We start from the raw sequence: 24,015 nt of genomic DNA on the forward strand, positions 1-24,015 counted from the left end.
GCCACCGTCACCACCAACCATCTCCATGGAAAAAGATATTTTCAGTTTTCTTAAAGCTTTCTCTACTCATGACACTTTTGACACCAAATGTGTAGAGTTTCCCCCCAACAACAACCAGTTTTCCAACTCTCCAGACATCAAATGCTGCTAAGTCACTTCAGTCATTTCCGACTCTGTGCAACCCCATGGACGGCAGCCCACCAGGCTCCCCTGTCCCTGGGATTCTCCAGGCAAGAACACTGGAGTGGGTTGCCATTCCCTCCTCCAGTGAATGAAAGTGAAAAGTGAAAGGGAAGTCGCTCAGTCGTGTCCGACTCTTCGCGACCCCATGGACTGAAGCCTACCAGGCTCCTCTGTACATGGGATTTTCCAGGCAAGAGTACTGGAGTGGGGTGCCATCGCCTTCTAATTTAAGTCAATTCTGACACCAACCACCTGGAGTTAGTGTCAGACTCCACAGTATTCTTGCCTGGAGAATCCCATGGATGGAGAAGCCTGGTAGGCTACAGTCCATGGGGTCGCAGAGTCAGACACGATTGAGTGACTTCACTTCACTTCACTACAGGTTTAAGGGCTCACAAGATTGTCCTTACTTAAGTTGCAAGCAATGGGTTCCTCTAGGTACCCACACTTCTATCCAAAGTGACTACAAAGTTGGGGGTTCCCACAATCCCCTCCTGCCAGTTTTCATAACTTGGTAGATTGACTCACAAAACTCAGGAAAATATTTACTTATGTTTACTGTTTTATTGTAAAGGCTATAAATGAAGAGCCAGAAAAAGAGGTACATTGGGTGAGGTCTGTCCCCATAGAGTTGAAATACACCACCCTCCTGGCACATGGATGTGTTGTTCACCAAACTGGAAGCTCTCTGAACCCCATAGTTTAGGAATTTTTATGGAGGCATCATTACACAGACATGATTGATTATTAATTTAGCCTCCAACACCATTCTTCTCTCCAGAGGATGGTGGGAGTGAGGCTGAAAGTTCTAAGCTTCCAATCAAGGCTTGGTCTTTCTGGTGGCCACCCCCATCCTGAAGCCATTCAGGAGCTGGCCAGGAGTCTCCTCATTAGAACAAAGACATTCCTATCATGGCCAGGAGTCACCTCATTAGAACAAAGACATTCCTATCACCCAGGAATTTCCAAGGAATCTGGGAAATCTGTGTAAGATGCTCTTATCACTCAGGAAATTACAAAGGTTTTAGGAGCTCTGTGTGAGGAACTGGAGGCAGAGACAAAATATATATTTCTTTTTGTTTAATTTCAGAGTTTTATTGTATTGCACTAAAGGAACAGCTGGATGGTTATACAATGTTCTGTCTCATTCAGTTTTGAAAATCTAAAGTACTTGCAAATTCTTAAGAATACCTTTATTATAACATTAAGTATAGTAACCAATTTCTTAATAAGTAAAGTCTCACAAATTAAAGCATATTTAAAATAGCTTTAAATGCATTCTTCACAAGTCAGCATATATTTTTGTATCATGTTCACTTATGCTTAAGAATTAAAGCAAGTATATTATGCTGGTAGAAATATGAGAAAATCTCTCATTCATGCAATATATAGGGATAGTATTTCAAGTCCAATGGGAAAAAAATCCCACTCATTATTTTTTTAATGCATCCATATATAATCATCTACATGATAGATAAGGAAACCCATGAAGTTTCCCACAGGTCAGATACATATTTTCAGTTCATCAGAAGCACCTGATATCTACAGCTAATTTCTAATTAGATGGCATTTCAATAAAACCAAAATGAGCCCTATAAGCACCTATAAACAAAAGCTTCCAATGGACTAAGGACAGTCAATAATTAATGCAATCAATCATTCAAGGGATTATGGCTGTTCCTTAAGGAATGCAAGTTCCAACCTGTCAACACCAGAGGCATCATTTTATATTAATTTATATGTAATTCCATTTAAATTCTTTATCCAAGTATAACACATGAAAACAGTCTTTCCAAAAGCAAAAAAAAATGTGGAAACATTTAAAAACTAAGAAATCATTTTTTAAAGTAACTGGTCAGATTCCATAGGCCACTCTTGGAAACAGGATCTTGCTGGATAGAATCCATTCATTGGTGGCTTTTTGCATGCACTTAACTGGACCAATTCTTCTGAGCGTTGTTCTAAGAGCTCACCAAAGCATAGATCATGCCATGTAGGTAGTAAAAAAAAGGCTAGAAGAGAAAAAGCTAATTTGCACCATCCTTCTTTCTGACAATATGCTAGAAAATGTGCATTCATGATGGCTGTAGGATCATAGAGTCCTGGTCCACTCATCACTGGTCTACTCATATACTTCCAAATATATGCCAAGAGGGGCATATCGACACCCAGCGTAAACCACTCTGCTACATAAAGAAACATGACACAGAAGAAAGCATGAAAAAAAAAAAAAAGAAAGTAAGCATGGATGAGAGGATTCAGGGTATTACACTGGTCTGTAGGATTCTTGTAATTAGTCTTCAGCTCATCCAATGCTATAATCAAATGGCGAAGAAGATGAACGCGGAGGTGAGCAGCAGCGCCAACCAGCATATAGCAGAAGGCCGCGAGAGTGAATGCAATGGCCTGGGAGAAGGGAGCAGCGCTTTGACAGCGGAAAAAGGCTGCGCAAGGCCCCCTGAGTAAAACCATTCACTTCCTGAGGCCACATCCCATACCTCCGCTGCCGCTGCCACTGCCGCTGCCTCCGCCGCCGCCAAAATATATATTTCTTACTGTGTTACACCTCCACTCACATATCAGATCACTCCCAGGTCCAGAAATCTGTCACGATGAGCTGTGACGATGTAAAATGTGGCGCCTGGGGGACTTCCCTGGTGCTCGGTGGTAAAGAACCTGCCTGCCGCCAATGCAGGAAACGTGGGTTCGATCCCTGGTCTCTCAAGATCCCACATGCTGTGGAGCAACCAAGCCCATGCGCCACAACTATTAAGCCTGTGCGCTAGAGCCCAGGAACCACAACTACTGGACCCCGGGGGTCCTAGAGCCCGGGCTCCGCAACAAGACCAGCCACCGCAGTGAGAAGTCTGTGCACCGCAGCTGGAGAGCAGGTCTCGCTCTCTGCAACTAGAGAAAAGCCAGAGAAGGAGCAAAGACCCAGCACAGCCAAAAGTAAATAAATAAATGAATAAGTACGTTCTCTCCATCATGGCCGACTCTTTGTGACCCCATAGACTGTAGCCCTCCAAGCTCCTCTATACATGGAATTTTCCAAGCAAGAGAACTGGAACAGATTGCTATTTCCTACTCCAGGGGATCTTCCCGACTCAGGGATCGAACCTGTCTCTGTGTCTCCTGCGTTAGCAACTGGATTCTTTACCACTGGCACCAACTGGGAAGCAATAAGTAAATAAATAAATTATTTTTTAAAAGGCAGAGAGGAACAAAATGATTTAAAAAACAGATAAAATGTGATGTGTGTGTGTGTTTGCCATGTTGTGTGGCTTGTGGGATCTTTGTTCCCTGACCAGGGATCAAAACCCAGGCTCTGGCAGTGAAAGTGCCCAGTTCTAACCATTGAACTGCCAGGGAAGTCCCTAAAATGAGGTTTACTTTTATTTTCCAGACAGTTCTACTCTCTCTCTTTAGGATCTCAGTTTCTATTCTATGGGCTACCTCTTTTCAGTAAGGAACCTTCTGAGAATTTTCACTTCCTTCTTCGTTGCCTTTGACCCACACAGATGGAGGCTCCACTGGACTGCACACCCTCCAGAAAGACCTTTAGTTCTGGCTTCTGTTCTATCCACGTGGACCACACATTCTGATCCGTGGTTGTTTCCTTTCCTCTCAAGATTGCGTTTTAGTGGCTTGCTCCCAGGTCTCTGAATCTTCTGTCAAGGACCTCTTCCATCCCACATGGAGACATCACCCCTTGGTTCCTCACCTCCACCTGCTCCCCAGTCCCCTCCCCCACCCCCATCACCCAACTGTGTTAATTTTAGCAAGAGGAAATGCTGGTGGTTCCTTCTAGCAGAGGGCCAGAGGGAAAGCTGCTCCCTCAGGAAGGAATAAGTGATAGCTCGGCAGTTTTCTTGTGGGTGTTTTTCTTAGGAGGGAGGAGGTAGGCAACTGGAAAGAGAGACTGGAAGGGAGTGGGAAAGCGAGGGGCAGGAGCCCAGGCTTCTTTACAAGCTGGGCAGGAGGAGGGGGCAGCAAACAGCCTTGCTCCAAGCAATAAGAGCAGCAGCAGCCAAACAATTCCTGGAAATTTACTCTTTCCTCTCTCTCCTCCCAACCTCCCCTCTCCTCCCCCTCTTTTTTTTCAAAAGTATATAGACAAGACATTGTAATCAACAATCAGAAAGGAAGGAAGGTACCAGGAAGGAGTTATTTGGAGGCACAGATAAAGGCAAGCAGCTTCCCAGGGTCAGTAGGGGGCCAGGGGCTTGTGTCTGGACATTGGAAAAAGGGGCAAGTGTGAGCTGTCCCAGGAATTGCCCTGCTTGCCCGGCCTGTGTGGCCAAGGACCCTACTTCGTGTGCGAGGGCAGGTGGATTGTGGGCAGGTCAAGGCAGAGGATTTTGGCAACAACTGCCCTTCCTTCCCCAACCTGAGCTTCCTGAAGGCCACTGAGTGCAGAAGCCAAGTCTAAGCCTGGAAGTTGCTTTGTCTGCCTGCAGCGGCTCCCCCTTGTCAGATCAGGGGCTCCCCAGGCTCCCCAGTGATGGATGCGGTCCAGCGACCGGATCCTGGCTCTGCTCGGTTCTTCTTGCTTTTTCACTCATTTTGGAGATGGTAGAGAGAATCCTAGCTTGGGGACCAGACCTAGCTTTGACACCTTGTCCCACCAGTAAGTAGATGTGTGACTTTGGGCAAGTCATTTTATCTTCCTGAGCCTACATTTTTATGTATAAAATGAAGATGATGGTGCTTCCTTGCAGGATTATTGTATGAGATACTTAACAGTGTATATGCAAAGCGTCTGGCATAAGCACGCCCCTTTTTCCACTTCTTGGAAAAATACCTTTTTAATGGAATTGACCAAGATCCTCTCCACATTCCCAAAAACACTATCCATTTTTCCCCCTCTAAATTGGCTCAACTGGAGAAGGAAATGGCAACCCACTCCAGTATTCTTGCCTAGAGAATCCCATGGACAGAGGAGCCTCGTGGGCTGCTGTCCATAGGGTCGCACAGAGTTGGACACAACTGAAGTGACTTAGCATGCATGCGTGCATTGGAGAAGGAAATGGCAACCCACTCCAGTATTCTTGCCTGGAGAATCCCAGGGATAGAGGAGCCTGGTGGGTTGCCGTCTGTGGGGTCGCACAGAGTCAGACACGACTGAAGTGACTTAGCAGCAGCAGCAGCAGCAAATTGGCTCAACACCACCTTCCTCTTCTACTTAGTTATCCTATGACAGTGTGTTTCTTACATAGAAGGTGAAGAACCCTCAATGAGTAACAGTTACAGCTCACAGCTACTACCTTTACATTTGCCAGTTGCAACTACTTCATTTAATCCTCACAATTTAAAGAGGTGGGTTCTATGTAGACACACAGAAGCAGAGAGATTAAACAACTTGCCCGAGTCACATTGCTAGTAGTTCAGTAAGTAAACTCTTACTATAAGGATTTTTGAGCTGGATGCTGGCACCTAATGGCTTTAGATGGTCTGTGAACTCACAGAGAAGTACATACAAAACCCTGTCTGTTGTGTGAAGTCATTTTTATGGGGCTTTGAGCCTTCCTTGGATGCTCAGAGGGGTCCATGATGTCCAGAAGGTTAAAAATGATGACCCTAGAAGAGCTTCTCATGGATGAAGGCTAGGATAAAAAACAGTGGGGGTAGGGCTGACGCTTCCAAGGAGGGGACTCAGCCTTTGGGAGTTCTGGGACATTTCTTGAGTCGGGGAGAAGCCCCTTTTATGGAAGCTGAGAGAAGAGTGGTTTGATCTGTGGAAGGACGTGAGAAAGGGGAAGTGAGTTGCCTTTGCTCCCAGCCCTTATCCTTCCACGAGATGAAGGACAGCCGTTTCCTTTCATGGTTTCCCAAGAAAATGTGTGTGGGGGTATGCACGTCAGTCTAAGGAAGAGGAAGCTTGGAGAGACAGACAGAGACCAGCAGGGCCCCGGTACCGTTCCTCCAGAGAAACCAGCCCCACCCAGCAGCTCCTGGAATGCCTCAGCATTCCCTTCCTTCACTTGTCCACCCTGCCCCTTGCTTCTTTTCCTCCCTCAGATTCCCCCCCCTCCTGACCCAAAGCACCTTCCTGGGGTCTCTGTAGATTTTCTGACAATCCCTTGCTGATGGCATATTTATTCAGTTTCTACTAACTTGTGTGTATGTGTTAGTTGCTCAGTCAAGTCTGACTCTTTGAGACCCCATGGATTGTAACCTGCCAGGCTCCTCTGTCCATGGAATTCTCCAGGCAAGAATGCTGGAGTGGGTAGCCATTTCCTTCTCCAGGGGATCTTCCCAACCCAGGGATCCAACCCGGGTCTCCTGCATTGCGGGCAGATTCTTAATCATCTGAGCCACCAGGGAAGCCCCCTGCTAACTCATTTTGAGCACCTAATGTGTGCTGGACAGAAATTCCCCTCAAATTCTCTGGTGCTTCCTGAGACCTGACCTTCCTAAAGTTTCACACTTTTGAAGACAACATATGGATTCTTAGACTCCTGGAGAGCTGGAGTGGAGAGGATTTGCTGAGGCCTTCCGCATTCCCTCCTTTATAATAAACATGAGGAGATGGAGGCTTTGGGGGATTTCATCTTGTCAGACAAGGTCAGAAATGCAGGGGGAAAAGGAGAGAGAAAGAGGATGTCGCAGGAAAGGTTCATTCATTTCTGTCAGATGCCAGGCACTGCCAGGTTCCGGAAATAGAAGATGAGGAGCCTCAGCCCTTGCTCTCCAGGGCTCTGAGGCCGCAGTTCTCTAGCACCCAGCACAAGCAGCACAGTCCCCGTAGGTTCAGTAACACTAAGCCATTGCTTCGGCCTTCACCTGGGACTTTTTGATGCCTGTCATTTCTCTTCCCCTCAGATAAAGACTATTGTAGCCCTGGGGGGAAAGATGTTCAAGAGGTTTGGCCCAGCTCTGGGAATCCTCTCCAGAAGTCAGGGAATGGTGGACTGATTAGGACTCTGCTTTCTGCTAGTACTTCCTGAAACACAAACCACCCATGCATGCTTCTTGTAGGGTTACAACTTGGGAGCCAGTCACTGTGGAGGGAGAACCACATCGGCAAAGAAGTGTTTCTTCTTGGAGACCCTGGGAGCCTCAGCGTGCCTCACCGGCCTCCTGAGGGTGCTGGCTTTTTCCCTGAAGGGTGGAACAGGTCGCGTTGGTGACTTGAACAGGGACTGCAGCCCCATTCATCAGAGGCTGCAGGGGTGCCAGGACGGAGGCGCCCCACTCACCAACTCTGTTCCACTTAGAATTCCACCCCCATTCCTGGATGGTGTCCTCCCCGTCATGGAGAAAGCCCCTCCATGCACAGCTGCTCTGGGGTCCAGTCTCGGGTCCTGTCTTCAGTCTCCAGGGCGGGCAGCTGGCTCCTCCTCTCCACTGTCACCCTCATACAAACTGAACTAATTCCTTCCCAATTATTGGGCTTTGCAGCCCTCCGTGCTTGGGGGGAAATTAGCATTCCGGTTAATGATGTCACAGTTCAAATCAGTCTTTTCTTAGTGTCTGCGTGGTCTGGAATCTGTGTGTGTTGCCGGGCAGGGCAGGGTTTGAGCACAGAGCAGAGAGAGGGCAACAGAGCCAGGTACCCAGAGCTGTGGGCAGGGCATCTTCACACAGTGAAAGGGGAACACCTGTTAGAGCAGCTTTGTGTGACCCGTCCCAGCATCTGGGAGAAGTCTCACCATTGCCTGTGTCCCCTCATTCCCTTCGTGTCCCCTCTCTTTGCTTCAGACACCCTCACTGCTCTTCTGAACACCTTTCTGGTCCAGGGAACCAGGTGAGATCTTATTCCCTTTTGCCTTCTCCTTCTAATCCTAGAGAGGAGTCTTTCAGGAGGGAATTCTGTGAGCTGAGCCAGAGGAAGAAACCTGGTCAGAGGCTAAGCCAGCTGCCCAAGGTCACATAGCTAGTTGGCAGCAGAACTGGGTTCGAAACCACACGTCTTCCCTTATAAGGTGTATTCCCTTGTAAGAATCTCCACTAAATCTGGGAGACCCAGGTCATAGACTTCAATACGAAAAAGGAAAGAATTTAGCTGTGAATTATGAAATCTGGATGTAAGGGTTCTAATCTGTGCGGGTAAGGATGGGGGTGGAGAGCAGAAGGTGGGCCAAGGGAACAGGGAGGACTAGGAAAGTGAGGTTGGGAAAAGTATTGTCATCCTTAAGAGTTTGTGTTTAAAATGCAATGACATCTATTAGAAATGACGTAAGCATACCAAGGAGCATGCATCGAGGTCAGAATCAGTCATACTCACTGAAGACAGTGAACAAGAAAATCTTGGTAACTCCATGCCAGACAGCCTGGAATCTGGTTGGCCAAGCATCATCATGCATATTCCTAATTCCTCCTGTCTGTTCACTAGCCAGACTCTATTTCACCTCAGCCTGTGTGTGCCTGTCCCCTTCAAAGCCATGTGGCTGTTCATGGCGGTCCTCATGGGCCTGTACTACCTCCTGCATTGGTACCAGGAGAAGCAGATGGTGAGCCACCTCCGGGACAAGTTCGTCTTCATCACGGGCTGTGACTCGGGCTTTGGGAACCAGCTGGCCAGGCAGCTGGACCTGCGAGGCTTGAGGGTCCTGGCTGCGTGTCTGATGGAGCAGGGGGCCGAGCAGCTGAGGAATCAGACATCAGACAGGCTGCAGACAGTGATCCTGGACGTCACCAAGACAGAGAGCGTCGTTGCGGCCACCAGTGTGTAAAGGCATGTGTTGGGGACAGAGGTACCACCCAGATTTCTTTTGTATTTATTTCTTCCCTCAGTGTGAAGGGGAGATCCTCTGTCAAGAAAGATTCCAAGGTGTTTTCCAGGACTTGAAGTCCCACCTGCCTTCTTCACCTCACCCAGCTGACAGAGGAGCCTCTTTCACCACCTACTCTCATCTCTGACTTTGAAGTTTTGCAGCTTCGGGGGAGAGTTTCCCCTGATGAGAATGTGTCCTTGCAGACTTCCCATCTGGTGTCCTCTCTTCTCTTCTCTTAGCAGGTCTGGGTTTCTTGAGTAGGGTGATGGGGTTGCACTTCTGGAGGAGGGGAGGAGACGGGAGCTCTGGTTGGAAGGCTGCATGGTGGCTGGGGCTGGGGGCAGGGCTGGAGCTGGGCTGTGTTCTCAGCCCTGATCATGTTCTTGCTGGTCACCCATAGCTGTCCTACTTGGGTTTATATGTCACTCATTTTCAGATGATGGCGCAACTGTCAGGACTTGTGTAAAGATGGTCAGAAAAGTACTATGGGGTCACTTTCTCTTCCTCTTTTTTGTTCACACAGTTCTGCCTGTGGTTTATTGGTGAAAGGAAGAACATTAATTTCTTTTATCTTGGTATAAATGTAAAACATGATCATTGTGGCTACAGAAAAGTACAAGGATGAAAACCAAATTCACCCCAAATCTCACCACCCATGTATACGTACTGATAACTTTTTGACATACATAGTACTGTATTTTGGAAATAGTGTTATTGTACTTCTTTTCATTAAAAGAAGGTAGTCAATTTTATAACATAATAGAAACATTTCAAAAACATAATTATTAATGATGGAATATTCTATCCTGTAAGGTAGCATTACTTACTAAAGTGGTATGCAATGGATATGATACATAATGGTTTCCTAGATTTTACTCATTGTGTTGAACATAAATGATATCTTGGTAGACTTTTATTTACCCAATTTTCTAGTATAACCATACTTTTGCTTTTTTTGGGGGGGTTTGGTTGGTTATGTTTGTTTGTTTTTGCCTTGTTAAAATTTTTTATTTTTTATTTTACAATTTTTAAAAGTTGCACTCCACTACACTTATTACAAAATATTGGCTAACATTCCTTGTATGGTAGAGATTCCCAGGTGGTGCTAGTGGTAAAGAATCTGTCTGGCAAAGCAGGAGACACAAGAGACATAGGTTTGTTCCCTGGGCTGGGAAGATCCCTTGGAGTAGGAAATGGCAATCCACTCCAGTATTCTTACCTGGAAAATTCCATGGACAAGAGGAGCCTAGAGGGCTACAGTCCATGGGGTTGCAAAGAGTCGGACACGACTGAGCATACACATACGTAAGCCTTGTGTGGTACAATAATATGACCATATATATTGATTGGGTGTTTAGTGTCAAATATGGTAGGAAAATATACATTCTGAGGGCAGGTTTAGTGCTAAGCAGTGGAGGGACTAATTCTGTGTGTTAATAATTCCGACACCCTGTTCCCAACTGTCCTGACCCTGCTCTTCTGCCCTGAGTTCTGTTAGTTGATAAGTCTTTAAGTTCTTGGTATTTGTCTTTGTGTCCCCCAGATAGGTTTCCATGAAGCTGGGCACCTGTGAAATGAGGGGCCTGGGGACAGAGTGGCCTCCTATGGGTGGGGGAGAGGGTGGATTTTTCTGGCACAAAATGTGAATTCTGATTTGGGGAGAGTGGTTAATAGAGGCAGCCCTGCCTCCCCTTGAAAGCCTACCCTTGGAATTCTCCAGATTCCTGTAGGAACATTGCTCAGTATTGGCATGGGTATTTCAAAACCAGGCCCTAGAGGTCAATACCAGGCCTATCAACATATTTGCATAAACTTGGGGTTTCTGGTTTTTGTTTTTCAGTTTTAAAATTAGATTATAATTGCTTTACAATGTTGTGCTAATTTCTGCTGTACAAGAAAGTAAATCAGCTGTATGTGTACAGACATCCCCTCCCTCTTGGACCTCTCCCCTTCCTCATTCCCACCCATCTAGATCATCAGAGAGCACCACGCAGTTTCCCTCTAGCTATCTATTTTATACATGTTACTATATATGTCAAGTAGTACATAATAAAATGGAATATTACTCAGCCATAAAAAGAATGAAATTGGGTCATTTGTAGAGATGTGGATGGACCTAGGTCTGTCATACAGAGTGAAGTAAGTCAGGAAGAGAAAAACAAACACCGTGTATTAACGCATATAGTGTTATTTGCTCAGTCATGTCCAACTCTTTGCAACGCCATGGATTGTAGCCTGCCAGATTCCTCTGTCCATGGGATTTCCCAGGCAAGAATACTAGAGTGCGTTGCCATTTCCTTCTCCAGGGGATCCTCCTGACTCAAGAATCGAACCCAGATCTCCCGCACTATGGGTGGATTCTTTACTGCGGAGCTACCAGGGAAGCCTCAAAATTAACGTATATATGTGGAATCTAAAAAACAGTACAGATGAACCTATTACGAGGGCAGGAAAAGAGACACAGATGTAGAGAATGGTCATCAGGTCTGTTTTACCCAACTAGTCTGCACCAGACCACACTCATCTTTTTGTTTTTGTCTTCTATCTGTCGTCTCTTTTCTTCCTGAATTCCCCTCCCTTCCTCATTGTCTCTCTCTGTTTTCCTCATACTGATTGTTGAGCATTCAGTCCAAAATGTGTCAGAAAATCTGAAAAAAGAAGGGGAATATAATGTATATACTATATAATATAAAATAAAGTGGGGGGGTTGGGAAATGAGAATATATTTGTATGAGATTGCCTTCTGGATAGTCATGAAGTCAATTGAAATATTGAAGCCAAAATGATCTAACACTCTTGAGGAACTCCATGGAGCACGCCTCCACGAGCCACCTCCAGATCCATTACTCACCTGGCCTGAATGGCATGCTCACTCATCTCCCCATAAGCTACATGCCCACCTTCCTGACTGATTTCATGATATATTGGAGATGCATGAGAAGCCCATGACATCAACTTAAAAAAAGCAATAAAAGAAACCCCACAATGTAACAGCTGTGAGTTAAGCTGATTTAGTGTCTTCCTGAGGACAATGCCCCATGAGGACAATGTCCCAGGATAGAGTTTATAGGATAACTCTGAGGCCCTGCCCCAAAGAGGCAGAAACAGAAACCAGTAATTTTGGTTGAAGGATATATGCAATCAAGCATACACCTCAGTAGAAGGTTATTGTTAGTCCCAAGAAATATATATCTCAGCTATTGATTTAAGTGCTTTGTTAAGTATGGAAAGATGCAAGATTCCCTGGTAATAAAGAATTTCTTTTGAAATATTTCTATCTGATGGCCTATCAGCTGTTTTTCCCAGAGCAGAGTTCCTTTTTCTGCTCTTTGTGTGAGTTTCTTTCATTGGACATTATAAGCCAGCAGTGTAGTGATGAATGGCTTAATCCCTGTAGAACCAGACTGTGAGTGATAGTCCTTGCTGTTTTGTTTCTTATAACCCAAGACTGGGGTGCATGGTAGCAAGGCGTTGGGTACTGGGAGGGGAGAGGATGCATGGGGGGAGGGAAATAAGGTGGAGAGTGGGGTTCTCATGTTACTAGGACACCCATCCCACCTCACTCCCACCTCCTCCCCAGGCTTCTTTTGGGACATTACTTAGGAAGAAACATGTTTTGTAGTGAGAAACTAAGATGAGTAGCTCTTGTCTGTGTTGTCTTCCTTGATCAGCCTCTCAAGGCTCTGAGCCTTATGGTCCTCCTGCGACCCAGAGGAATCCACATTTAGGGAAGGGTTGAGCAGCTGGGAGGGTCTCAGGCCCCTACCCTCTGCCCATGTCCACCTCTTCCAGGTTCGCCTTGGCCCTGGCCAGGCTCCCCCTCCCACTGCAATGCGCATGGGAGATAAAAGCCCTTCTTCCCTAAACATACTTGTAGTCAGGGGTATGTGTGGAGGATGGACCAGCAGCCTGACACACCAGCCTAGGTGCCAACTCAGCCAATCTTGGCTGGAAAACGGTGTCTTCAATAGGGGGACACAGAAACCAATTTTTGTTTTGTCTTGAAACCATGCATTTCCATTGATTATATTCTCCTTAAAATAAAAGGTGAAAACTTTATACAGGACGAGTGACTGTGACCACGGCCTTGGGCAGCAGTGGGTGTGTGTCTGTGAGAGGAAGGTGCCCTTGAGGAGGTGTAGGGGTGAGTAGGTGACCTGAGGAGGATTTGAAGAAGGAACTGAAGGCATCCCTTTGTCTGCAGAAGTAAGGGGCTAATGTATATTTCTGGGGCTTATCGTGTGACCTGGGGTCTTAGGATTAATGCAAGGATGGCCAAGGCAGGGGAGAGGCAGGGCCCGAAACCCTTCCCTGGGGGCATGTAGCCTCTCTCTCACCAGAAGCCTCCCTGTGGTCCTCCTGCCATCCCCTCCTGTGGAATCACTACCCTCCATCCTTTGCCACCTGCCAGGTCCCCCAGCCTCCTCTTCCCCCACCCTCCAGTGGAGGAGCGTGAGAGTCACTTCTGGAGCCCGGTCTTATGTTTTCTGCTAACGCTTACTGAGCACCTACTATGTGCAGGGCAGGAATTCCCTTGATGTCCCAGTGCTTCCAGAGACCCTTGCTCTCTGTATGTCCTTTGCTGTCATGATGGTCTGAGTATGGACTCAGTGGAGAAGGCATTTGTACAGTCATACAGATACCTGGGCTGAAGGCAAATTGGAGTGGGAGGGACTTCTCCAGGAGTCAACTAAAATACTGAAGTTTTATCTCTTTTTGTTCAAAATTGATATTACGGCGTGTATAGGGAAACCTTACGTTATAGAACAATATCACCATTTTCAAGCAAACAGAGAGCAAGGTGAGATGCTGCAGGACCCCTGAAACTCAAACCTGTTTTAAAGGCTTGGTGTCAGAGAGGGGACTGCTGAAGAGATGAACATGACCAAGAGGATCCTCAAGGATCTCTGAATCCTTCAGACTGTGGTGTGTCAGCCCCTCAAGGTCGATCCACGTTCTCCTCTTCAATGCAAATCTAGAGCTTCTTGCTTGACCTGAAGACCCCAGATTTTCATATAATTATTTACGCACACACACACCGCCAGACCTTCCAAACCAACTGAAATCAAGTAAAGCATCACTGATACACTTTATGCCTTGGGAGTATGTGTTCAGGAGGTCTGGACTCATCTCCAGCAATCCTCTACAGAATGTCAGAGGACTTGTGAGGTTACAAACCCTGACTCTCCTTGCTGGTCCTACAAGGGATTGGGGGACACAGAGCTGCACTGAGATAAGTTCCATGGCCAACTCTGGGGACTGTGACTCACCGCCCCCAACTCAGACAAGGCAGAAGAATAAACGCACTGGAAAAAAGGTGCAGGGCACACCAGCTCACGTTCTCAGCCTGGACCCTCAGCAGAGCCCCATTCCTCCTTTTGCCAGGCCGCCTTCCTTGAGGGGGGAGCTAGGTCTGCTCTGATGGACGTATGCAGGGGCAGGAACCCATGCTATGAAGATCGACAGGAGTGCCAAAGGGAAGGTGCTGTCACTCTTTCCCTGGGCTGTCCTGGCTTTTGTGAGTTGCCTGTGGTCAGTGACTCCCCACCCCCTCCAATCACCTAATCACACTGATCAGTCTCTACATTTTAGAGTCTCCACTTCAGACAGTAGATCTGGAAACAAGCTTGCACAGTTTGCCCTCACTCCCTACCCCTTCCTGCTCCCCCATTTGTTACCTACACCCCCACATGTTCAGAGGACGTGTCCTGCGTGTAGAACAGGCAGTTGATGGAGGGAGGCCTTAGCTTGACAGTGGTCCCCACTGAGATACTCTGGGGCTACGCCAAGGGGTATGTGCGTCAGAGGTTCTGCCCTGGAATCTGGCCAAACTACCCCTCCAAGGACATAAGAGGCAGAGATTCTTGTCAGTGAGTCTCCGTGACAGAACTGCCTCTGAAAGTTTTCTTGCTCTGGTCCCTGCAGATCCCAGGTGAGTGTCACCCCAGCTTCTGCCTCTTACTGCTCTCTCCCGACCTGCTTGTCATTGTACCCACCTGGAACAGGAGTTGGAAGCTCCTGAGACCCCACAAGTCATCAGGTGACTTTCAGATGGGAAAAGGGAAGATGATGATGTGAGGAGTGGGATGGGGCTGCTACATGGACCCGTGGGAATTTATGGTGAAGGAATTCATGGTAGAGAAAAAAATCTCCTGTTTTTTCCAAGTAAAGAAACCACCACCTTCACCCTTAACAGGGTTAGTGTTTGTATAAGACTTGCCTGTTGCCCCAGCTTCATGACAGTTTCCAAGGCACCATCCTCCATCCTGGCCTTCTTCTTCCTCACCCTTTGGGAAACCCCTGTGGAAGGGTCCTGGTGGTCACCCAGGAAGCAGGCACAGGCTGCTTTCTTCAGGACCATGCTTTCCATTACTGCTGCTGATTGCCACCTGAGGGACAACTCCATTCAGGAGGCAGTCAGCACCCTGCAGGTGGCAGTGACCACAAGAGGCTGAATCTGTCCTCCTCTCTGTGTATCTCGGCTGCTGGGGTGGGCTCGAGGGCATCAGTTTCATTGTCAAAGCTGTGGTAAAAGTGGATGGTAGGGAGATGCCCAGAGCACTGACTGGCAGGGGAACACCTGTTAGAGCAGCTTTGCGTGAGTCCTTCCAACACCCGTCCCAGCATCTGGGAGAAGTCTCACCATTGCCTGTGTCCCCTCATTCCCTTCGTGTCTCCTCTCTTTGCCTCACACACCCCCACTGCTCTTCTGAACATCTTTCTGGTCCAGAGAGCCACTGTCTCAGGAGAAACCTTATTCCCTTTTGCCTTCTCCTTCTAATCCTAGAGAGGCTGAGGGGACTTAGTCTTTCAGGAGGGACTTCTGTGAGCTGAGCCAGAGAGGAAAGCTGGTCAGAGGCTCACCAGCTGTCAAGGTCACACAGCTAGTTGGCAGCAGAGCTGGGCTTTGAAGTCATGTGTGTCTTGATTCCAAGTGTATCCCATTATACGAATCTTCATTAGAAAAAGCCTCCTGTAACGTAAAATAACCTGGGGGACCCAGGTCACAGGCTTCAGTAAGAAAAAGGGAACAATTTGGTTGTGAACCATGAAATCTGGAATGCAAAACTTCTAATGTGTGTGTGGGTGTGAGGATTGAGAAGGGAGAGGTGGGCAGAGGGAAACAGGGAGGAGTGGGAGGACCAGGAAAGTGAGGTTGGGAAAGGTATTGTCATCCTTAAGGTTTTGTGTTGGAAATGCAATGGTATCGATGAGAAGCGGGCTAAGAGTACCAAAAAGCAAGCACTGGGATCGTCGTCAGCAGTACTCACTGAAGAAGGTGAACAGGAAAATCTTGAGACGTCCATGCCAGAGAGTCTGGAGCCTTCATGCCAACCTGCTTGGTGCCTGTTCTTAATTCCTCCTGTCTGATCACTAACCAGACACTATTCACCACAACCTGTGTGTGTCCGTCTCCTACAAAGCCATGTGGCTGTACCTGGCGGTCCTCGTGGTCCTGTACTACCTCCTGCGCTGGTCCCGGGAGAGGCAGATGGTGAGCCACCTCCGGGACAAGTTCGTCTTCATCACGGGCTGTGACTCGGGCTTCGGGAACCAGCTGGCCAGGCAGCTGGACCTGCGAGGCTTGAGGGTCCTGGCTGCGTGTCTGACGGAGCAAGGGGCGGAACAGCTGAGGAAGCAGACATCAGACAGGCTGCAGACGGTGATCCTGGACATCACCAAGACAGAGAGCGTCGCTGTGGCCACCGAGTGGGTGAAGGAGCGTGTGGGGGACAGAGGTACCGCCCACATTTCTTGTTTGTTTACTTCTTCTCTGTGTGAGGGGCACTGGTTGTCAGGACCCTGGGGAAGAGTCCAAGGTGTTTTCCTAGACGTGAAGTCCCACCTGCCTTCCTCATGTCACTCAGCTGATCAGACGAGCCTCTTTCAACTCTCACCCCTACCTCCTGACTTTGAGGGTTTGCAGTCTGGGGAGACATTTCCCTGATGAGACTGTCCTTGCAGACTCCCTGTCTGGTATTCCCTCCTGTCTCAACAGAAAGTCTGGGTTTCTTGCTACTGAGTGAACAGGGTGATCAGGGTGGACTTTCTGGAGGAGAGGTGGAGGTGGGGGCTCTGGTTGAAAGGCTGCAAGGGGGTCGGAGGGCAGCACTTGAGCTGGGCTGTGTTCTCAGCACTTGATCATGTTCTTGTTGGTGACCCATAGGCATCCCACTTGGCTTTAAATGTCACTCATCTTCAAATAACAATATCGAGTTCTCAGGGCTTGTCTAGGGGAAGTCAAGTAACTACTATGGAGTCACTTTCTCTCTCTGCTTTCTGCTTTTCTCTACTGTTTTTTTTTTTTTTAATTCCTACAAATCTGCCTATGTAACTAGAGATATGCCAAACACTCTAAAAATCTCACCACCCAGAGATAAGGGTTATTAGCGTTTTGACATACGTGATCTTATATTTACACATATTTATCCTTTTCTTTCTACTATATAAAAATAAATAGATTTAGAACATGATAAAAATTTCTTCAAAAACATCATAAATTATGACTGAGAAAATACTACACATTAAAATAGCATCACTTACTAAAAAGTATTTCATGGTATGATACATAATTATTTCCTATCTTGTATTCACCATACTCCACAGACATGATATTTCTGCAAACTTGCTTCTACCCAAGTCCCTACACTATAATCATGTACGGTGATTGTGTCTTTGATAACAGATGGTTGGACTGTATTCATCGTACAAGTCAAGCATGTTGCTGAACAGGGTAGCGACTCAGCTCTCTGTGTGGAACTTCTGGTTCCTTACCCCAGCAACCTCGAATGCCTGCTGCTGCTGCCATGAGGCCTATGGTTGCTAAAGGTTTACTTTAAAACCTTGGGATTGTGTCTTGGATTCTTGCAAGTGGTTTCCTTTAAGCTGGGTGAATTTGCACCAAGAAGATGAAGCCAGGGTGGCCTCCTGTGTGAGTGGGAGGAGAAGGTGGAGTTTTCTGGGGTAGGGGGTGAACTCTGTGCTCTGGGTGTTAAGGGTAAGGAGAGGCATCCCTGCCCTCCCCCAAAATAGCCCTTGGAATTCTCCAGATTCCTGAGACACATTGCTCAGTACTGAAGTGCAGGTGTTTCAAGCCCAGGTCCTAGAGGTCAATACCAGGTCTGCCACTAAGTTCCTTCAATCCTGAGATCTCAGGTCTGTTTCACCCAACCAATCTGCACTCAGTTACGGTCATCTTTTTTTGTTTTTGTCTTCATCTCTTGATTCCTTTTTTCCTAACTTCCCCGCCCATCCTCATTGTCTATGTTTCCTCTCTTTTCCTCATACTAACTGTTGAGCACTCAGTCCTGAAGCTGTCAGAAAATCTTGAAAGCTGGGGAATATTTATTAGTGTTCAAAGACACCATTGATAGCTCAGTTGGTAAGGAATCTGCCTGCAATGCAGGAGACCCTGGTTCAATCCCTGGGTCAGGAAGACCCACTAGAGAATGGATAGTCTACCCACTCCAGTCTTCTTGAGCTTCCCTGTGGCTCAGCTGGTAAAGAATCTGCCTGCAATGTGGGAGACCTGGGTTCGATCCCTGGGTTGGGAAGATCCCTGGAGAAGGGAAAGGCTGCCCACTCAGTATTCTGGATTGGAGAATTCCATGGACTCTATAGTCCCTGGGGTCACTAAGAGTTGTACACAACTTACTGACTTTCACTTTCAAAGACACCATGGACTGTGAAAACCCAAAACTTCACTCTTGAGTTCCAGACTATAGACCCACTAGATTTCCTCAAGCTCAATACCTGCCTTCATCAACACTGGGATACTTCTTCCTTGTCACCAGGCCATGGGCAGGGTGTGAAGACCGAGTCGGGAGGAAGGCGCACCTCCTGTCCTCCCACTGCTCACAGGGTCTGGACTCCCCAGACCCCCAGGAGTGTGTTGGTCTCTGCTCCAGCCCCTCCCCTGCAGCCTCTCTCCTAAAGTCCTTCTGGGTCGGAGGGTGAATGGCACCGTGGCTCAGTCCTCTCTCTTGGGACAACACAGTGTTGCCCTCTCATCCTCACTCTTCCCAGGACTCTGGGGTCTGGTGAATAATGCCGGCATTTGCACAATGATGGTACCCAATCAGTGGCTGACCAAACAGGACTTCATGAGTTGTCTGGAGGTGAACCTGTTGGGAGTGATTGATGTGACCCTGAGTCTGCTGCCCCTGGTGCGGAAGGCGAGGGGCCGTGTGGTCAATGTCTCCAGTGTCACGGGCCGGTTGGCTCTCCTTGGTGGAGGCTACAGCATGTCCAAGTACGGCGTGGAGGCCTTCTCGGACTCCCTCAGGTGATGGTCTGGGAGGGAGGCCCTTCTCTTCTTCTCCACATATTCACTGAGGTAGGGAAGGGGGCAAGAGGGGGTGTTCTATAGGGATTTTCATATATCACAGGCCTAATGCATCTTCCTTCTAGGTCCCTCTCACTTACTGTGTATGTCTTTTGATGGGAAGCATGTTCATGTCTTTTGCAACCCCAGTTGGTCCCAGACCTATAGAGTTTGATTCAACTTATTACTGTCATGCAGGAGGGCCCATAGTCAGAAATTATTGGAGGCACAATCATGGATAGTTTTGTCTGTGCAGGCCTTTCATGTGCTCAGCTGCTGTGGTATTTAGGCTCTGGGAGCCCTTGGGGGAAGTGTACCCCTTGAAGCAATTAGTCAAGGGAGCCACATAGTCAAATCAGTGGTAGAGACCTCTGGTTGCAGAGAGAGGGTGGCTCTGATGTGTGGGAATTCTGTCCACAGGCAGGTGGATGCTCCTTAGAGGACAGAGGGGTTACTGGAGTGAGAGAGGGGAGACTGGGGATGTGGACTATGGAAAGACATAATATACAGACATGGTGATTGATTGGAGTGAGAGGAATAGGAGGAGGCAGCGTTTAAGCGATGCTCTGCAGCACAGTTTGTCAGATGTAGAGCTGATAGGCACAGGGTGTATAATAATTGGGAAAATGGTCAAACTCTATAAAGAAGCAGTAACATCACCATGAGCTTCTCTCCCTGGCTTCTGTGCCTCTCAACTTCTGAGAGCTCCCAGCCCATCTCACCCAGGCCTGTACTGGTGTCTGACTGTTCTTTCATGTTCTGCTTGCACAACCTCTCAAGTCCTTGCCCCTCATCCTGTCTACATTCCAGGAGGGAGCTCTCCTACTTCGGAGTGAAGGTGGCTATAATTGAGCCCGGTTACTTCCTGACCAATCTGACCCAAGATGAGGCATTTCATGAAAGTCTTCGGACAGCATGGAATCGTTCCAGCCCAGAGATCCAGGAACTCTATGGAGACAACTATCTTCCAGACTGTGAGTAAACTGTGGGCTTTGGAAAAATATTCAGAAATACATCATTAGTACCTCCTATAGTCTCAGTCCTATCCTCCACGCTCTGAGTTACCCACAAAGAGGAGATATGAGCTCATCCCCAAGGTCTCTGTTTGGTCAACTGGTGACAGAAGTGAAGGATCGAGGCTTGGTAGATCTAGAGAACAGTTTCGCTTCGAAACGCTTTTAATTTGGAAAGGAGACTGATGCCGCAGAGGGATACATCCCTGGAATCATGGCAAGCTTGTGTTAGTACCTCCCTTTTTCAGGTGCCTCTATTTCTAGGGTGGGTAGAGACCTCCAGTATGTAGTATTTGTATTCCTTGGAAAGGTACTAGAGGGTGCTAACTTAGTGTTGAAGTGTATTTTTTGCAAAGTGCTAGGACATATTGCAGTGAAATCTACTGATATGATATGGACCATGATTTTGGAAGAGAACAGAATTTCGGGGAAGTCAAGTTGATCTGAAAGTGGGAGGGCTGGAAAATGAGAATAACTAGGATGGTGTCTCCTTCTGGACAGTAATGAAGATGTTGGATTTTCTGAAGGCACCGTGGGCTGGAAATCTGTCCTTGGTGACCAACTGCATGGAGCACGCCCTGACCGCCTGCCATCCCCGCAGCAGATACTCAGCTGGTTGGGACGCCAAGTTCCTCTATCTCCCCATGAGCTATATGCCCAGCTTCCTGGTGGATCTCATGGTGTACTGGAATTACCCCAAGCCTGCTAAGGCCCTGTAATCCAAGAGTGGGGTGCGTGATAGGCAGGAGTTGGGTTGTGGGTGGGGAGAGGATACATGGAGGGAGGAAAATAGAATGGAGAGGGGGATTCTCACGGAGCCAGAACACACATTCCGCCTCACTCCTCACCCAATCCCTAGGCTTTGTTTGGCTCATTGCTTAGGACTCTAAGAAATTAGGAAGAAAGAGACATATTGTGCTTGAGGAACTGGGGTCAGATGCTCACGTCTTCATTCTGTCCCTTGTGCGTTATGACACACATTATCTGTGAACAGCCGTACTGTGGGGAGGACATGAGACACTGGGGCTTTCAGTCCCCTGTGCTTTGGCTCTGTCCACCTCTTCAGATGAATCTTTCCCACGTTCTGTCTCCCTCTTTCCCAGGATGGAAATGATGGGCAGGGGGATAAAAGCCCCTCTTCACTGAAGGTGTCTATTGACAGTGGAGGGTGTCCATCAGCCTGATCCAATAGCCTGGGTGCCAGTTTGGTGGCCTTGGCAGGTTTGGGCACATAAACCAGGCTTTGATCCATCTTGGAAAGAATTTCTGTTGATTATTTTTCCCCTAAAATTTCATTTGAAAAGTTCACCTATTAGAATGCATGCTAGGGCTTCATGGTTAAACTGAAGGCACTTGATTTTCAAATTATTATTTATGACACATACAAATAGTACTAGTCTCAGCAAACCAAATGAAATCAAATAAAGCATCATTGATTCACTTTATGTCTTCGGAGGGTGTGTTCAGAAGGTTTGGAATCACCCCCTGGAATCCTTTCCGGAATGTCAAGAGGGCTTGTGAGGTTATAAAGCCCTGATGCCCATTGCTGGTCCCACAAGGGGTTGGGGGATGCAGGGCTGCACTGAGATGGGTTGCACGGCCACCCGTTTGATCTGTGACACAAGGGCTCTAACTCAGACAAGGCTGAACAACAAATGCATTGAGAATGAAGTGCAGTGCATACCAGCTGAGTCTTCAGGCTGGGCCCTCAGCAGATTTCCAGTTCTCCTCCTTCCAGGCTGCCTTCTTTGGGGGTGGAGCCAGGTCTGGCATGATGGTTGTGAGCAGGAGCTGGAATCCATGCCAGAGACCTCACAGCAGCCACAAGGCAGCCTCCCTCCTCCGCCCCTTGGCCATGCTGGTGGTTTTGGAGAACAAGCTCAGTGGCTCCCCAACCTTAATACCATCTCCATGCCAGAATCAGACCCTTAGGACATGAAGACAGGACTTGTCTGTCCATTTTGAGAATGAAATGTGGGCCAGCTGCAACTCCCAGGATCAAAGATGAAGAGATTTTAGTCAGTGAGTCTCTCTGACAGGGTGGGCCCTGAAACATGTCTTCTTGTGGGCTCTGCAGCTCCAGGGTGAGTGAGAGTTATCCCAGCCTCCTGTCTCGGGTCCCTACTGATCTTCCTGTGGTCTTCCCCACTTGGAATGTAGTGTGGAGCTCCTGACAAGCCCCAAACCCACACTGTAACTTTCAGGATTCACAGAACAGAGGCAGATGCCCTGAGGGCTGGCACCAGTCTGCTGCCTGGCCCTGTGAGAATTTATGGTTGATGCTTTCAAGGTCACTGAGGAAAAAAAAAAGTCTTGTTACTTTGAGTAAAGAAACCACAATCTTCTCTCAGCCGGGTTAGTGTTTGTATAAGACTTGCATGTCCCCCCAGCTTCCTGACAGTTTCCAGGGCACCATCCTCCATCCTGGCCTTCTTCCTCCTCAACTTTTGGGGAGTCCCTGTCAGAGGGTCCTGCTGGTCACCCAGGAAGCCGGCAGAGGCTGCTTTCTTTAGGACCATCCTTTCCATTACTGCTGCCAACTCCCTGCTGAGGGACAGCTCCTTTCAGGATGACGATCAGCTTCCTGCAGGTGAAGTGACCACTCAAGGCTGAATGCGTCTTCCTCTGTGTTTGTTGGCTGCTGGGATGGGTTTCAGGAGCATCTGAGCCTCTGTGTCCTTGCGGAAGCCTCTCCTTCCACCCAGGACCTGTAGTCTTTCCTGACTCGGCAGTCAGAGCTGTGATAAACGTGGATGGTGAGGGGATGCCCAGGACACTGACCCCAGCTCCTTCTGTCCCTGCTCCTCTCACCAGCTCCATGCCCCTCGTGGTCCAGCCCCATTCCTGGATGGTATTCTCCCCCTCCGCATGGACCCCCTCTCTGCCTAGCCATTCTGAGGTCCAGTCTCAGGACCTTTCTTCAGTCTCCTGCGCGGTCAGCTCTCTCCTCCTCTCCACCCCCTCATACAAATAAGCTGATTCTGTTCCAGTCACTGCGGTTTACTGACCTCCCTACTGATGACCCCATCCCATGCGTCCATGGGCACTAAGTTGCCTCAGTGTTTGGCTCTCTGAAATCCCATGGACTGCAGCCCACCAGGCTCCCCTGTCCCTGAGTTTCACCGGGCAAGAATACTGGAGTGGCTTGCCTTGCCCTCCTCCACAGGATCTCTCCGAATCAGGGATCAAGACCACATCTCCTATGTTTCTTGCTTTGGCAGGCAGGTTTTTTACCATTAGGGCCACCTGGGAAGCCCACCCCATCCCATAAAAAAATAAAAAAGTTGCTCAGCCGTGTTTGACTCTTTGCGACCCCTGGACTATACACTCCATGGAATTCTCCACGCCAAAATACTAGAGTGAGTAGCCTTTCCCTTCTCCAGAGGATCTTCCCATCCCAGGGATCAGACCCAGGTTTCTCGCATTGCAGGCAGATTCTTTCCAGCTGAACCACAAGGGAAGCCCACCCTGACCCCTGGTCCCTGTGAAACCAGGCTTTTCCATCAGTCTTTTCTCCATGTCAGAGTGGTCTGGTTGCTGGGTGTGGTGCTTGGCAGGGCAGAGTCTATGCAGAGTGTGTAGAGGGTGATGGAGCTTGGCACCCAAGCCTGTGAGCAGGGAATCTTCATGGAATGAAAGGGGAACAATTGTTAGAGCAGCTTCGTTTGAGTCCTTTCACCTCCCATCCCAGCATCTGCGAGAAGTCTCACCATTGCCTGTGTCCCCTCATTCCCTCCATGTCCCCTCTCTTTGCCTCACACATCCCCACTGCTCT

At 48.1% G+C, this 24,015-nt stretch overlaps 1 protein-coding gene and 1 pseudogene across 1 annotated transcript; one reads left to right on the forward strand and one right to left on the reverse strand.

The window, feature by feature from the left end:
- LOC102189557 lies at nucleotides 2,145-3,943 on the reverse strand (annotated as a pseudogene).
- On the forward strand, nucleotides 16,330-21,255 carry LOC102183297 (retinol dehydrogenase 16). The gene is made up of 4 exons (XM_005680319.3): nucleotides 16,330-16,642; nucleotides 18,930-19,188; nucleotides 20,038-20,201; nucleotides 20,742-21,255. Exons 1-4 carry the CDS (start codon nucleotides 16,330-16,332, stop codon nucleotides 20,957-20,959), a joined length of 954 nt encoding a protein of 317 aa, XP_005680376.1. The 3' UTR covers nucleotides 20,960-21,255.

This window comes from Capra hircus, chromosome 5 (genome assembly GCF_001704415.2).
Source record: "Capra hircus breed San Clemente chromosome 5, ASM170441v1, whole genome shotgun sequence".
Classification (NCBI taxonomy): domain Eukaryota; kingdom Metazoa; phylum Chordata; class Mammalia; order Artiodactyla; family Bovidae; genus Capra; species Capra hircus.